An 18,091-nucleotide genomic window follows, 5' to 3' on the forward strand; every position below is an offset into this window, starting at 1 on the left:
TGACATTTTCACCAAACACTGAGGCATATACACACACACACACACATACATATGCTGTTTATTTAATTGACTCTATTTGTATTTACAGTCACAATATACAGTGTGTATTTATTAATAAGTTTCTGTACTTCCGTATGGTTTCGGATGCAGTCGGTAATAGTAGATGGAAGGGAGTAGCAGTAGTGCATTTAGAGTTCTAATGGCCTGGGGGGAAAAGCTATTGAGGAGTCGAGCAGTTCTGGCTCAGATGCTCCTGTACCTCTTTCCGGATGGCAAGAGAGTAAAAAGGCTGTGGGAGGGGTGGGAGAGTTCAGTGGTGATTCTGGTGGCTTTGTGTGCACATGGTCTTTTGAAAGTGTTCTGCAGTGATGGCAAGGGGAGCCAATGATTCCTTCTGCTTTCTTCACTATGCTCTGTAAGGTCCTTTGATCAAAGATGTTACTGTTGCTGTACCAGACAGTGATAAGGTTTGTCAGAATGCTCTCAATGCCGCCCCTGTAAAATATAATCATGATTGGGGGAGGGACACTTGACTTTGTCAGTGGAGACGCTGCTGAGCCTTCTTTGCCAGTGATACAGTATTAGTAGTCCAGGAGAGCTTGTCATCAATATGCACCCCCAGGAATTTGGTGCTGTTGACTCTGATTGTCAGGGGGCGGTGGTGAGCACAGTATTTTCTAAAGTCAGTCACAATCTGCTTGGGTTCCCCTACATCTTAGAAGAGACTGTGATTCCTGCACCATCTGATGAGCACCACCTCCGCTCTGTATGGAATTAAAGAGGTAACTTTAACCTATGGGAACTGGAAACGATGACAGAAAAATCAGAGAACAAGACTAACAGGGACTGTGGTGAAAAAGTGGCAGGCAGCAGAGGGAATGAGGATTTAGAAACTGTTTGATTGATCATAAAGGTGCAGTATTCCCCTGACAAGCTTAGCAAGCCAAGTCTCTGAAGGATTCCTTTTGAAAATGCTGACCAGCAGTTGTTAACCCACACATACCAACAAAGGTGACAGAAGGCAGAGATGCAGTATATCAGGACACTTTCAGACAGTCTTGCACTGGGAGTTGGTTAGCAAAGTTCATTTTGCATTTGCAGCAGGTCTCTGTACAGCACAGTGTGTAGTCAGTTTTACTGCTGATATTTTTGTAGTAGCATAGCCTTAGTGGCCCGGGTCACCGAAATTACATAAAAAACATATTTTTTCACTTTATTTAAGTGTTGATAGTCATATAGTTAGTTTTAGTATGGTTTGCCCTGAGTTTTTGATAGGTCAGGTCTCTCTTGTAGAAGAGATTTGTAATATCAGTGGGCTATCCTGGTTAAATAAATAAATAAAAATCTAACCTTAACATTATTTCTGCCACTTTAATACAGTGGAAAGACATTTAATAGAATTTTGTGTGTAGTGTACTTTCTATATTTTTTAGGTTTTGTTTGCACCAAGATGATGTTATGTATCCATGCCACCCTGGTAATGCCTGATTTTAGAAGCTAAGCAGAGTTGGGTCTGGTTAGTACTTGGACAGATTCCCACCTGGGAATGCCAGGTGCTTTGGCTACACCCAGCCACTGGGGTTGCACACACTACTGCACTCTATGTGCTGGTCCCAAGCCCAGATAATAGGGCAGGGTTGCATGAGGAAGGGGATCCATCAGAAAGTCTGTGCCAATTTACATGTGCAGTATGTCGCAGTAATCGACTGTTGTCACCTCCAAACAGTGTGGAGTAGCTGAAAGAGCAACACTGAGATTAATAACCTAGTGTTTTTCTAGCTGCCTAACTGGAAGCATGCCTTATCAACAGTTTATTTACCAATGCCAAGACTATTTCTTAATCTCAACAATACTTTGATTGCTGTGGACAGGTACTGTAGAAATTTGCCTCTAAACATAAATAGATGGTTTTGCTGACTTGTTTGTCTGGTGACTGGGTTTTATTTTTATTTTTATTTTTGTGAACTCCACAAATGTTATCTCACATGCATATTTCCAAATGCTAGTAAATAAAACCAGGATGGCTATTTTTTTGTAAGTTGGTTGATCTGACCCTTTAAGGGTGCTTTAAGAACATTCTGACTTTGTTATTATATTCTTTTTATATTTTCCTATAGTGGGAAAAACAAAGCTGATAACACAAAGTGTGTTACAGAAAGTCTACATTCCCCTTTTTTTAAAGCTTTTGAGCCAACACAGGAACACTGTAGCATGAGGTGGTTTAAAGGCTGGGTGGTGCAATGGTTAAATCACAGAAGGAAGGGCGGCCGACCCTGTCTATGTCCTTTCTATGTCTTTTTGTTTGTCTACAAATAATATCTCCGCAGGTCATAGGATATCGACTGTAGAAGCCAAAAAGTCAAGCAAATGAACTTGGACAAACTTGTTTGCCTTTCACTCACTATTCACTAGTTATGCTCTCCCTTTGATCACATGGGCTTCTGCTTGTTTCCTCCCACATTCGACAAACATACACTCACAGGGATTGTAGACTAAATTGCCCATTTGTAAGAATGTGAATGTGGACCCCAGCTAGTCTCACAGTCACTGAGGCTAATTGGAATCCAAATATAGTCTAATAAACCTGCTCTTTGCCCACACTACTGGTCGTCATGGTTATACCTCCTTGGGGATGGGTTTGAATGCCAACACCAGTCAGACTCACAGAGGTTCTGCTTTTTTTTTTTTTTCTCAATGTGTTTGAGTTTGCATGTGTGTTTCGGGCCTGTCAGTGCAGCACATCAGCAGTCTTAACAGTCGGTCCCTGTGGAGGGCAGACTGACAGGTAGGTAATGATCAAAGAGGTCGTTTCCTGTGTTTCATGTTGGGCTCAGAGAGAGAGACACATCTGTACCGCCGGTGCCTCTACTTTTAATGGGCTTGGGTTGTGGATAGCACTCACTCATCTCACACACACACACACACATGCATGCATACAGGTACCGTATGAGCACAACCTTTAGTCATTTTTAGACTCCCTACATTAACAGCTACTAACACATTTCTCACATTCAGCCTCACTCTCCCCTGTGCCGCATTCCCTCTCGTCTAATAAATCGCGGAACTCTTGGTGCCTGCATGCCAACTCTCAGTCATCTCAAACTGTCATCTCAACTGTATCACACATCCATAAAATATTAACCAGAAGGGAACACAGAGGCAAAGCCACCCAGTCTGTCTCCAATTTGCCCCCCCCTCAAGTAAGCAGGACTGTCTCTGTGACTCTAGTGCCAGGCCACTCTCAGATATCTTACCCTCAATCTTGTGTCCACAGTCGCCAGTGGCTGTGTGGACATGGTTGTACTCTGCTCTGCTCTGTTCAGCCTGCCAGTTTCTGTTTAATCAATTGAGGCAATTCAGATTGTATTGAAGAGAGGCCAAATCCCATCTCAGGTTGGATGCTGTTGGAAATGAAGTGCATCCTAGAGGACGGGTGTAAAAACAGCCTCAGTTTATCTGGAAGATTAAAACTTCGGGGTCACCATAATCTGCTTTAATGAAACTGTCAAGTAATCCGAGAATCTGTAAACTCTGTCACACCTCTGTTTGGACACTTGTTTGTGTAGATTTTAGCTGACTGACATGATTTTTAAAAGACTGATTGACACACTAAAGGGTTATATGATTGCTATGAGAGGAAAATTAACTAGCAATTAACCAATGTTAAGGTAATTACATAGCCAATCAAATAAAATGACTCAAAGCAGGTAGGGGAAGTGTGAAGAGCTGTTTAATCATCAACAAGAACTGCCTCTTCATGCACTCTTAGGTATGAGCTCCTACCCTGTTAATTTAGCGCTATTTATTTATTTATTTATTTATTGATTTGCACTTGTACCTTTGCATCACAGGATGTGGCAGTGATCTTAATAGACTTGTTTGTGATACCTAATGACATCATTTTAAGCAGATAGTACAAAAGACAATTCACTCTGACAGTAATCTGAACCCTTCCCTACAGTCAATAAGTACACAATTCAGTTTTTACTTTTCATTGATCTTTAGCATGACACTAGCTTACCAGTGTATTCTGAGTCATTTAATGTCATATTGTGACATTGTATGGTTATAAACATGGTTTTTTAGCAATAGTCAGTATTGACACCTCTGTTCTTTGGTCATTGAAGCTCCAAATCAGATATGGGCGAATGTTAGGTGACCTAGGACTGCATGACCAGAAATGTCACTATGTTTGCTGCCGTTCTCCGTTCCATATCGTAGGAAATTAATTCTCTTTTGGCCTGTTGGTTGGAGAGAATAGGACATCTGAATATGTCACTTTGAGGACAATATGTAATGCAGATTTTTAATATTATAACAAGAATTGTTTCCTCTCTATTCTGTCATTGTATAGAACTAATGATTGCTCAGTTATTGGAAGTTATTGAAAGCTGCATCCCTTCTTAAGACATAAAGCTTGGTGTAAAAAATTATCTCCCAAAACATTGTTCAAGCTACTAGGGGTTTTTCACTTTTTCCTTTGTTACCTTGAAATGGTTTTGTTATCACAGGTAAAATAATAAAGCTTGCAAACTGTGGAGCTCAACAGTGTTTTTAAATCAATTAATGTATTGTTTTTGAAATGTATATACATTCATACTGTAACACATTCCTAGTTTGTCTTCCTCAAACACCAGTGAACTCAAGGCTGACCCTCTGTTTTTTTTTTTTACACACCCAGTGCTGGCAGCTGATTCCACAGAAAACCAACAGAATATCTGAAAGGGGGGACGAGATGCATAGCTGGCAAGCATGGAAAGCTTCAAATGATTGATAGCCATTTGTTTTGCCCGCTTAATACAACATAAACTCTCCAGCGATTCATCACCAGAGCGAGGGTTTTTCACGGTGCCTCTGCAAAGCCCACTAAAAATAATTCATTTTCTGCGAGCTACGAGCCAGGCACTAATGTTAAATATTCATGTGGGTCTAGTCTAAATGATGTGGCCATTGGCACACAGTTAGAGCACACTCTGTGGAAGGGAGGAAATGTCAAGCTGTGAATAAATGAAAGCAGTGAAGCCATATATTACCCTGCCATTGTGAATTTACTATTGTTGCCATTTTGTACGGTCACTTCAAATAGATCTCTTTTATAATCAATACACTCAGTAAAACACGGAGCATATTGCCATGTTGGCAATAATCTGGACCCGTTGTGTTTGCTCATCCTTTATTCACTGTTTGTATTTGTTGCCTAATTTGTGCCTCATGAATGTTAACAGAAGACTTTGTGGTTTTTCTGCTGTGATCGCCGGCGTGTTCGGTGAGTGACTAAGTTGTCTCTCTTCGAAGATGTCAATGCACTGCAAGCTCCTTTTGTCACATGAGATCAATACAGCTTGTGCCTATGCAGCTGTTATGGCTTGATTCGTATTGACTACCACATCAGTCAGCTGCACCCATTTCTGAGATGTTTTCACTGCAAGGCATGCTGATATGGAGAAGTTGTTGTTATGGTTGCACAGAAATTGTTTTGAGACGTTATAGGTCATCTTCTACCATGATATCAGTAAGCACAGTGGAGGGAAAGGGCAAAATATAATAGAACTTACTGGGCTGAGTATCCATTGAGAGGAACTCAAATAGAGAGCATAATGTCCGCTGTGCATCATTTGGATGGAAAGGGGGGAATGTTAAATGGCCTCATATTGACAGACACACTCTACCAGAATTCATTTCTATCACACACACACACACACACACAAACACACACACGCTGCTCACATTCACATACACATTTCCTCCTGCAGTCTCTGACTAATGAGGCCTAGGGCTGGAGATGGTTCCATCAAGGAACTTCCCCCTTTCTCTCTCGCTCTCTAACCCACACACACACACACACACACCCCTTCTCGCTCTCCTCTCCCTCATACACGCACCTGATTGATAGCAGTGATTTGACTGAGAAAAGGGAAATGGGAAATTGAAAAATGGTGGAAGAAGATTGGAAACAACGTACTGATTATAAACTCTGTGCGGAAACAAAAGGCCTTCCCTCTGCCTTTTCTTTTAGCACTGAGGTAGCAGGTGTGTGTCTGACAGGTGCCTGATTGAGGCGCACAAAAGACATTACAACTGCAAACAAATGGACGTGTTTAGCGTCCCCGGATGCAGTTAACGTTTTGGGCTGATAGATGTGATTATGAGTATATGAGCAGAGGCAAGCATAAAATGGGCACAGGTGTTAGGGAGAGTGGAGCAGAAAAGTAGCTGTGTTATTGTTGTGATGATAATCATCCATCTATACAACTAATGGTATATCAGCGCTGAGGTCATCAGCTTTCGGGGATGTGTTTAATACGATTCATATTGTAATAATAGAGCTCCTCTCTGCTGGAGACAGATACACAGGAGGTGTGAGACCACACAGATTTATCATCAGGAAAAAAAAAAGTGTGAGTGCGAGTGTAAAAATGAGAACAACAATCCTTGTGTTCTAAATTCACTGATTTACAAAACAACCTCAAAATTATTTATTTTGGGCTTTTTGTGTTTATGTTCTCATGTTTCAGGATAAAAACAACAATAGCACTTTTATAACAGCGGCATAAATTACTAAATTAATTGCTACCTCTCTGTGAAGAGGCTTTGTGTATTCCATAAATGAGGGAGCATCTTGGCCAAGGCCCCGGTTGGTTTAATATTCTCTGAGAGCTTCCAGACAGTGAGTGGTGGTGCAGCAGCTGTCTCTTGACCCTGCTGGACCCCCACTTACCCCTCTGACCACCTCCTTTCCACTGGGCAGGCTGTGGCGATGACAAGCCTGTCAGGAGCTTCTCCTAATGTCCTAATTACCCCTCACACACACACACCAACACACACCAACACACACACACACACAGAAACACTTGTGTAGATGTACAGTACACACAGTCACAGTGAGTAAGCAGATATGCTGGCAGATAGGCAAGAAAGTGCATCCTCAAATAACCGCCATTATTTCTGTGAACATTGCTCGTGTGAGTTTTCTTGACAAGAGACCAGGCTATAGATGAGACATTACAGTGTCTCCTCAATAGCAAGAGAAATTCCTTCTTTAAGACTCTCAGGAGACTTTAGTTCAAAACATTCTGCATGCATTTTAATCCGGGTAGAACCAGAGCTTCGGCTCGTCTCCTGTGGTAACAAACACAGCACTTTCTTTCAAAAGCTGACACTGGGACTGAAAAGAGTCCTCGCTGCCTTTGAGGAGAAAAACAAAAAGATGCAGCGTCACCTAAAATAGACAGTCTGAATGAGATGCGGTGTGTCATTTTGCCAGAGGTTAAGCTTTGCTTCAACTTTAAGCAGGAAGGTGCGGCATGGTTTCGGGTATAAAGCGCACTGCTGCTGCTACTCTTAAATCCATGCTTAGTCAACCGGTCTTGTTAACATAACAGAGTGGATGATTGTGCCTAGTAGGAAAAAGGAAATCATTGTACCTCCCAGCGAATGCAGTTGGCTGGTGATTTATAAACCTCTGAAGTTACTGCATTTGTCACAATCAGCATGACTTAATCATGTCTTAAAATAAGCTTCTGTCTGCCTCACATTATGTTGATTTGAGGCATCCTGCCCAGCAGAATTGTCCCGTTTCATTATGTCAGCTTTACATTTTAATATATGTGTCACCATGATATTAGCCAACCCATGACTTTTATTTTTTACTTCACTTTTATTTCTGCATTTTGATGTCATTTTATGTGTGTATAAGGAGGAGCTCTGTCATGTGAAGCTGTGTGGAACAGGATCCTGGCATCTACAGTCATCAGAAACGTGTTAGCGCTCTTTTTTTCCTGACACACTGAGAGACGAACACTACCTGAGCTGTGCAGAGCTGACATTAAAGCGACTGTTGCTGTTAGCTTTTTCTTTCTTTTTGTTGTCAGCTACAGAGACAATATATTACTGATGCAGAAATGTTTTAATTTTTGCATTTTATTCATAAGAATATTCATCTATTGCTATTGATGTGCAATTGTAGACACTCAAAGCACCGAATTCAATATGTCACCTTTTTATCTGCCAGCATTTCTGCAGGCTTATCCCTTAATCTCCAAACATAAAAGCTGTATTCAGCTACTTCTGTCCTCCTGACTGTTCAGGAGTTCAACATAAGCATTCAGGTCATAGAGTGGATGTGTACAAAGCAGAGTCTACAGTGAGCAATTAACCTCCATGGGGATATTTACCAAATCTTCTTTTTATTAAGTTTATCAAGCAGGAACATGCTTTGCATCTCGTGTAAACCTACAAGATTAACATGTTGCGGTTGACTCTGGGGAGGATTAATCTGAATATTCCCAGTAGTGTTTACAGGTGAGCACTTTCTGATATCTGACAGACAGGTTGCTCTGGATTAAACTGTACCTGACAGCTGATAATAAAAGAAGTAGGTCAAGTGTGTAAATAAAATGCACCAAATTAGTGCTGTGATTTAATAAAGCACAAAACAACTATCTTTACAACCTTCTGAGGTTGTACAAATGCATGAGCTATTAAAGTTAAAGCCTCCATAAACATTTGAACTTTTTCCAAAGCTTTTAGAATCAGAATCAGCTTTATTGGCCAGGTGTGTTGGAACGAACGACAAATTTGACTCTGGTACAGCGGCTCTCAATGTGTTTGTACATATCCTTATGTAAGGACATGTACTTTCAGTTGTATCATGCAGTCTTCATCAGTGGGTGGAGTCTGATACAAGTGATCTTATGATTTTATCCAAAGCACATTTAGTACTTCTCAGTCTCGTTGGCTTAAAATTTAGTAATCCTATCATAGGCTCCACCTCGGAGCTTTTTCTGGAGCGTTCAACCTTACTGGCTTAAGCAGTCGGCCTGCAACTAATTATTGTTTTCATATGATAATACCCCAATGTTCTAAAATGTCAGAAAACAGTGTGGAAAAGAGTGGCTGACACAAATGTCCTAAGCCCAAGTTTAAACTGGGTTTAGGACATTGAAACTGTTGTGTTGAACAAAGAACCCAGACTCCAATTGTATTCCCTTTACTGTGACATCGTACTACAAGTTCCAAAAAATATTATGGACAAGAGGGTGAAGTCTATGAGTGTTTGATATTTTTGTTTAAAAATTAATGATTAATTGATTGTCAGAATTGTTGCTGACAAATGTTCCATTGGTCAGCTAATCAATGAATGGTTGCAGCTCCAGTGTGTGTTTGTAATGAGGATGGATGAGTTGAAAGTTTCTGTGTGAAAGTGTTTCTTTTGTTAAAGTCCTGACCTCAGAATTCATCTGTGTGTACCGGGTTCACCCTGCAGGAGCTCGTTTCTCCATCTGATTTCCATGAAGAGAAAAAGTTTGATGCCCACCTCTGAAGCCACCTCTGATCCCTCTAATTAAATGGGCTACACACAGTAAGACAGCATAGGTCCACACACACACACACACACACTCACAAAGTGGATCTCTATGGAGACCTTCACAGAGCTCCTACCTCCAACTCTTGTGGTCCTCTTATGCAGTGCGATCATACGCTTGGGTGACATGTAACGCACTGCAAATCATGAGCATAAATAAGCAAGGGAGGTTTTTTACCTGAAAGGAAGAACATTAATTCAAAGGCATCACACTAGTATTGAGAAGAAATGTTGCCTCATTAGTGTTACCCCACTGCCTTTACTGAGCAGCAGTGACAGAGAGGGAGGCTGTGTGCCACTCTTACTTCGCAGACATCCAGTCTCCAGAGATCTTAGGTTGCCTTGCTGACTAAAAAATAGTGCAGAGTATTATGAATTCACTGGGGTGGCAATGGGTTCAACACAGATGCCTGAATACCAGAGTGCTTGAGCCTCGCTTCCTATAGAAAAGGAGCGAGTGAGTGTGTTTCCAACAGGAAATGTCGCATCACTGTTGGTGGAGAGCAGGAAATGTTCCACTTTTCTGTTTCCAAACATAATGCTGCTCGAAGTGCGGAACAGGAGGATGAGATTTAGATGAAAAGGAGAAGAGGTGAGGAGACAAGGACAGACATTATTTGGAGGACGGCTGGCCTGCCTACTCTCATCCTGCATGATTGACAGATTGGTGCAGCGGCTGCACTCGCACGAATGCCATCGCACGCATTCCCCCAGAAATCTGTCTATCAGCACAGTCTAAGCAGAGCGACAGCCATGACATCTAATCACAGGCGAGCTGGCACCTCATAACTTTTACCTAATGTGTTGAAGATGCAGAGGAGAAAAGGGGAGCATGGCAGGCACACTGCCGCCACCACAATGCTATTTATAGCCCCTTCAGGGGCCACCAGCAGGAAGTGGATCATACTGAAGGGTTAGGGAAGGTGTCACCACACTATATCACAAGTCTCTCTGTTTAGATATAGGTCTCTGTCGACAAGATTAAACACTGAGATGCCCCGCTATCAGCATGATACATTTTTCTGGGTTACAGTCCAGACAGAGTAACATAAAACGAGGGCAGATATACTACACACACAAGATGATAATGAGTCATTTACATAATGTTGCTACAACATTATAATTACCTGGCAATTAAAGCAGCTCAAAAGCCTCATTATGGGCTGTCCTCAGGGCTGGTTGGACTGGGACACGCGCGGTGTGCTCATTCAAGCTGGAGTTTGAGTCTGGCTATCAACCTCTACCACTCATGGTCTCTTTTTGTCCAAATCACTTTCAGCTGAAGCAGAATTGCCCCAGAAGTCTCATTATATTGAAGTATCACATAATAAAGACAATTTTTTGACTGACACTTGACGTTTTAAAGAAGCAGAGGCTTAAGCCAGTGAATAATGTTCAGCAGCAGCACTTCCTGGACAATGTTCAAAATTTGTTTTCCATCGTGTGTGATTTGTCACTCACACTTTTTTTTGTCCTGAGGAAATTGCTGACACATTGAAAATGCACAAAAGGATATAACAAGGACATGTGTCATACCTTACACCCTTATTATGCCGGCAATGACAGGCAGTTGCTTCAGCATACTGTACGCTTGGAGCAGATGCTCACATTACTCACAGCCAGAGTTGAAAAGCCCCAAAGTCTTTGTGAAATGTCAATATAATAAAAGATGGTGTGTGAAATATAAAAATGTAGGTATGGGTGTGCAGCGGCAGAGTGCGGGGATGGTGGAGGTGGGGGAGGGGGCTCTGAAAGCAGACAATGAATGATGGAAGCTCTCCCGAGGGTACAGGCCCTGAGCGCTGCTGCAGGGACTTGGGAACACGCCAGTCTCCCATGCCCTGTGAGATGCCAGTTTGGGTGGGCACCGTTCCGAACGGGTGCTCTCTTCTCCAGGATACACCGCGGGTCCGAGGGGAACGTCTCCAGGCAGTGGCTGCTCCAGAGCGGGGCTGGCTGGAATCTCAATCAGGGATAGGAGAGGGAGAAAAAACAAGGTCCACATATTCCCTCTGTTCCTCCATATTAATGCAGCACTCAGGGGAAATGGATGATGAGAGAAAAATGGCTCATTATGTCTGGATCGTACACACCTGTTGAAAAATAGAGTGAGTGGATTGTAAAAATTGCTCGTTATGATGCCTTTTGTATTTCTTCTAATTGGTGGAAAATTACACAAATAGCATATGGAGCTTGAATTTAATGAATTTCGACAGCCTTATTTAGAAATTACGAATACATTTTTGTTACCAGTGGAGTGTGGCTTTTTGCTTGCATCCTGTCTCACAACCTGTCTGTTTTCTTCTCTTTTGCTCTCGTCCTCGCCTGCGCTGCAACAGGAGCTGCTGAAACCGTGACAGGTACTCTTTCTTTTTGCTACCTGCTGTTCATCTCTAAGTGCTTGCTTCTGACTGCGTCTGTTGTTTGGCTGTCCACCACAGTCTGTTCATCTGTGCATATTTACATGAATGGTTGGTTATGTTGGTGTTTTATTTTCAGGAAGGAGAAGATAGTCACACACGCACAGTGTTGAGCCAAGCTTTTTTACTCTTAATTCTCAAATCAACAGTTTGCACATGTAATGCCAGGTGTCCATTTCTGTACTGCCTGCTTGGATGCCATGTTAGTTGGCTGGTGGGTTTTCACAAATTTCACCATGCATTTAGAGCAATACTCAAAGGTCATTCACCAAACCACTGAGAGTCAGATGCAGCCTGTAGTTTGAAATGTAACTTAGTGGTTCTTCAAGTAGAGAGCAGTAATTTAACCCATTTAACACAACCCAGAGAATATAATCCAAAAGGTCTCTCTTATACGTTATCCGCTGAACCTTTTATATCTCAGTTTTATATTATGACATTATGATGATATACCAATTCAGAATCAGAATCTCAAAATCTGCTTTACTGGCCAGGTGTGTCGGACACACGAAGAATCTGACTCTGGTACATCGGCTCTCAATGTGTATGTACATATCCCCATGCAAGGGGCAAGTAAACAGTAAACCAACATAAGGCTGTGTAATATAACAAAATAAGCAGTATTAACAGGCAACAAACAGTGCAAACAATTTTGACTATACCAACAGCAAAAATGAACACAGCTGGTTATCACTATCTGAAATAGTGAAAACAACCAAAGAGACTACTGCCATGCAAGAAGCCCTGTAGCGCTCTACTTAGGTAAAACAGGACTAAGAGCTAAAGGCTAATGGCAGCCAGCTAACATGCACACAATAACGATGCTAATATGCTGGTGTTATGTCACATTATGTGTTATGTACATTGTGTTATGTCAGCAGATATAGGGGCCTATTTTTAGGATCCACAGCATCTGATCAAAATGTATTAGCGCAAGTGGTGTATGGGTGTGTTCACATTCATTTTGGTAATTTGACAATGAGCACCCATGCAAGTAGCAAAATGGCTGTACTTGATCTCCTCATTAAGGCAGAGGTGTGTTTTGGGCAATTATCCAATCAGTGTGTAACCTCACATCCCCTTTAAAGAGCCCATGCCATGCTCATTTTGCTCATTTCCAGCCATTTCATGTTTTAATAATTAATCTTGGATACCTCTAGATTAGCTTTGCACCCATCTTAACACCAAATAGTCTGTAGTTATTTAACAATGATAAAACCCGAGGGCCTCCTCCTAAAAATGAGAGGATAGGTCATGAACGTGCACTGCTCCTACTGCATGTGTTGTGTTGAAAGTGAACAGCACTATGAACCACAGCAGCATTAATTAATATGAATTTCTCCTCCATAGATAGGTAAACAATGGTATATGTACTGATGAAAAGAGATGTGTAACACTCTAAACAAAGCAGGTAATTGAGAAACCCCATATTTTAACTGGTATAATGCAGACATAGTAACTACTCCAGCCTTAAAACAAATCTCTCTAATGTTACAGAAACAAGGCATTGACAGACATGCAATATGGGTTTTTTTAAACTTACCATTAAGTCCCACCAAGTAGTGGAAACATCACTCCCTTTCAAGTAGCTCCAAGGTTGGTAAATCCAACCGGTGGTCACTGCATCTTCCCCCACAAAAACACACACAGTCCCAAAGCAGTGTAATTAATTCCAACAGGTAGCGTAGCACTGACAATAACATCATGGATTGTTAATCCGCTTGTTAACCAGCAACACATCACATGCAGCAGACACACTAGCCTCAAACAGTCTGCTGCTTGGTAAAAAGGCAACATGATGCACATGTCATGAAAACGATAATTGCACAGGTAGGACATTAGGAAACACGCACTACCCACACTGCACACCATGTGTTTGTTGCAAGATAGGGCCTATAATGTTTCCTGTGTTCACCATGTTAACATTTGGCACTAAACATTGTGGACTGACCAACTGATGGACGACTCCTAGAGCCACCAGCATGGCTTAAAATTATTCATTAAGAAATATTCACAAATAAAAAATGTTGTAAAATAAAAATAATTTGTAAATAACTGTTCACAGTAAAATGCTTGTGTAAAGTTGATGATGCACAGTTACATGTGCCAAAGAATGAATGAGCCTTCCTATGGAAGATCAATATTCACATTAAATGATATTTAACTATTATTTGGCCCTAGTAAGGAGACATCAGGCCATGTCATCATAAATCTTTAGGGCCCCATAATAAGCAACACCATTTTTAACCTAACCTCAAATGCACATATAATGATTTTGTACACTATTCTTTAACCTTAACCTATCAAACCATGCACATATGAGAAACTCTGACCTTAATGCATCTCTGAGTCCTGTCCTTGCCCAAGCAAGAGGGTAGACAAAATATTTGTATCGTATTGGCTCGGGTTATACATTTTATTCAAACAACATTTAGCTCTTTCAGCACTCATTGTCTTCTTCAGGAAAGTGAGTTGTGAGTGTGCTGTGTCTCCTCCTTTCAGCTCAGAGTGCAAGCTAGCACCTCACAGAAACAAGGTGTGCTAACCTCTCAGCTCTTTGTGGTATTTTCTTTTTAACCATGGTGTGAGGTTACTATGAATTAAGTAATGATGTGGTTTGGTATTATTAGATTGCAGGCAAAATAAGTAAAAATGTAAGGAAACACATTTACTGGTATCACTTTCTAATAAATAACAAGATTGCAAAACTAAATCTTCTTTCTTCTTCAGGGCTTGGTGCCCCAAATTTGGGCTTGGCGTTCCTAATGTAATAAACAAAACCATTTAATATTTTAAAGGGTTAATGGTGTTGTGAGTCCTTTGGAGGTACTTTTACGAACATGTAGGTTTATGAGTTGTAACAAATGCTTTATAGTTGTTAAATAAATAATTTACTAATGCTTTACAAATCAGTTATAAGTTAGCTATGCATCTATTATGGGCTGCCAGGTTGTGAAAAATCCCACTGGCCCATTTATTCTTTATGTATAACAAATACCAATAACTTTGTTAATTACTTCAGTTGGTGGTAATATGTTAAAACTGCACATGCTTAATAAGTTGTTAATAAATGGCTTTTGGGCCAGGTCTTCCCCAGCTCATTTCTGAAAGGGAAATTCAAAGGGATTTTTTTCAGTCTTAATAGTGGCTTCAAACTGAAATTTAAAGCTTCAGTTAACAACACACATTAGTTATGATTTATCAATTCTTTACGAAGATTACCCCATTAGAAAGTGGCATCCAGTCATTACACCATATCAACCGTTTCATTAATGTCAGAAAAACAATACCTTGCAATGTTTCAGTTGAAAAAAGAAGAGAAAGTTTTCCTCAACTTGTTTTCTAGTTATGCTTTTAGCATTATCACACAAACAGTGGCACACAGCTTCTAAGAGAGTTTATCTTTGGTTAAAAAAAAGATGTTCAAATTAGTGGGTATGAAATTTTTTGAAACCTTCTCATGCAAAGGGTCTTGGAGAAATGGCACCTTGCTAATTATATCCTGAGACAGAAGGCTTCTTACGTGTGAACACCCTACGGGCAGCATTTCATCAGGAGGATCAGGGTTTAATGACTGAGTGGGATAAAGACACACAACAATGAAAAGGCAGCATCAGAGAAGGACAGGGTGAAACTTATTGTTAATGACTGTCTGTAGTCCTGGTTGTTCCTTGAAAGGAACAACTGCCGCAGACTCGAGGGAGAGGAACTGTGGCCTAGCTGTCCTGCTTTTTGCTGCTTCTTTCATGTCTTTTGATGTGAAAACAAGAGAGATAAGTTCAAAGCCAGAGCCAACTTAATTCAAAGGTGCTCTGTCCCAACTTTTGATTGAGGAGCCACTAATATTTCCCGATTTTGTCGACTTTTTGTTAAAATTGGTTCGGGTTGGTGCTGTTTTGCATTTTGAATATGGCTGATGAGCAGAGTCTCCATGCCAGACACTCGATGCCAGATTGTAGATCCCCTCAGAGAGCGCACAGACTTTTGAAGGTCTGTATTTCCCTCGGACTGTTTCATTCAGTATGTTGTGATGCAGGAACAGGAGGGCAGCCATGTGTAGAGATACAGGCACTTTACTCTTCCAGACAGCTGCTGGAATGAGTGTGAATTTATCAGCCAGTCATCTGTGCCATGCCTCTGCCCACTCCCCTCCACCCCCCTACCCACCAACCAGAATTAATGACTGCCTCTCCTCATTTGCACCCAATCATGACCAGGATGCTGAGGCAATTGAAAATGTTTACTCCAATTGCGAAAACCCTCCATGTTCCACAAAGTGGTCTGTTTTCGCTTTGATGGGATTGCTAATCACAGCGACGTTATTTATGTGTGTTTTGAATTGGAGATGAGCCTGGGCTAGGATATTGGAGGGGGACCAACCTTGCTTGGGGCTGCTAAACCTTATGGAGAATTTATCTATTGCATTCCCTTTCTCTCCCAACAGATTGGGAGCAGAATAACCTTGCTTTGAGGCTGCTCCATGTTTGTGTTTTGACTGCCAAATATATTACTTTTACAGCAATGAAATAAAATAGACATCAAAACACTTCATATCGCTTTCGCCTCATCTTCTGCAGCACGTAGTACATGTGCAGAGGAGCTCTAGCACACTTGATACCATTACAAAAGTACAAATTTCAGCTCTCCACATGATGATTATTTTGGTTTGATGCTCAAAATGATCTTTCACTTTATTTTTTTACATTTATTTATTTATTTATGGATGGTGACTTGGATGTAGCAAAACATAGTCACTCACTCAGCTTTCTTAATTCATTCACACTGATTCCCAGCCTAGTGGGATACCACCAGGATAAAGGCACAATAATAATAATAATAATAATAATATATGACTTTAAAGGCAGTTATTAAAGCCTGTTATATGCTAATTCTGTACCAGTGCTTTAACTTTACTTTATTTGCTGTAAACACAATGGTTCCCTAACCTTAACAATACTGTAGTTGCCCTGCATAGACACTGCAGAAAGTGAGAAAAATGCTGGCACTGACCAGGTACAGGTTTTTCAGAATCACCTGGTATCAGCATTCTGGTCTGGCATTATCAGGCTGAGAGATTCCGATTTATCTTGATGATCTGTGTGTGTTCTTCTTACTGTTGCAATTACCAAATCAGCATGAATAAAAGCAAGTCTGAGAGCTGGAAAGTCAATACGAAAAAAGTGCTAAAAGGTTGGGAACCCCTGCACTGATTTATACAGTATACCCCCCCATTATGGTGGTGTCTGTTCTTATGGTGTTATGATAGTTGTTCTCTATTGCTGCTGTAACACAGAAATTTCCCCACTGTGGGATCAATAAAGTACCTACCCTACCCTTCCCCATTCACAGTCAATGCTGTCCATTCTGCCCCTAGTGGACTTTATGAGGTACTACTGTGTCTATGTCATGTCAACACTGCACCTGAATCACTGTCACCTTCTGCTGAACTATTTAATTTGGTTCATGTCTGTGTCCAGTTTAATATTATTTTATTACATTATGCTCAGGAACATTAACAAGTGCACTGTAAAACCTATCTTGGATTCTAAACCTTTAATGGACTGCTGTACTGTATGTGCTTTCTGTTTTCACCCATTACTTTCCTTTTGTACTAAACTTTCAGAGTGGGATGAAATGGGTAGTTCATTGCATCAGACAGGTCCGAGCAGCTTTTCTCCACAGGAGGTTAATTTCTTATTGCTTGCCACATTCACAGAATTCATTCATGTTAGTTTAGTTGTCTATCCCCATTATCACTATCTGAAAATGCAGGTGTTTTTTTCCTCAAATGTCAAAAAGCAATAGAGGTGTCTGACATCTCTGGCATGCAAATGCATTTCCGATGTTTTCTTGGGGCTGTGGCTGAGAGCGCTGTTCCTCCCCTGGTGTGAATCTGAAGCATTAAAACATATTCTCCACTCTCCTTATGCATTTCTGGCTCCTGCCATATAAATATAGCACAAGGTGACTTTTGATTCTCTTGTTCTTTCTCTGGGAAGACGGGGGAAACAAAGCCAGGCTTTTGGTGTGTGGTGTAAGTTACGATGACAAGGTCCAGGGCCTGTCTGTTGCAACAATGCTGGTGTACAGAGAGTGACTCAGATGCTTACAGCACTCTTATTCAGAGATACACAGCCGAGCCGCTGAGCACACTGAGCACACATTGGTCACATGGAACCTCAGATGGAGGGCTCTGATAAAGCTTAACCATAAACAGCATCCAGCCCTGCTCATCTCTCCTTGCTCTCTCTCTTACTCTTCTCTGTTGAACTCTCCCACTCTTTCTCCCCTCCTCCACCCCAGCCAC

General features: G+C 41.2%; 1 protein-coding gene across 3 annotated transcripts in view; it reads left to right on the forward strand.

The window, feature by feature from the left end:
- Window positions 1–18,091, forward strand: part of cadm1b (cell adhesion molecule 1b) — a 162,024-nt gene that overhangs the window by 94,246 nt on the left and 49,687 nt on the right. For all 3 annotated transcript variants that reach the window (XM_020614858.1, XM_020614859.1, XM_020614860.1), the window contains exon 2: window positions 11,704–11,724. In XM_020614858.1, coding sequence (XP_020470514.1) covers window positions 11,704–11,724 — 21 coding nt within the window. The remainder of the gene's footprint in view (window positions 1–11,703; window positions 11,725–18,091) is intronic.

The sequence above is a fragment of the Monopterus albus genome, unplaced genomic scaffold, assembly GCF_001952655.1.
Source record: "Monopterus albus unplaced genomic scaffold, M_albus_1.0 scaffold152.1, whole genome shotgun sequence".
Taxonomy (NCBI): domain Eukaryota; kingdom Metazoa; phylum Chordata; class Actinopteri; order Synbranchiformes; family Synbranchidae; genus Monopterus; species Monopterus albus.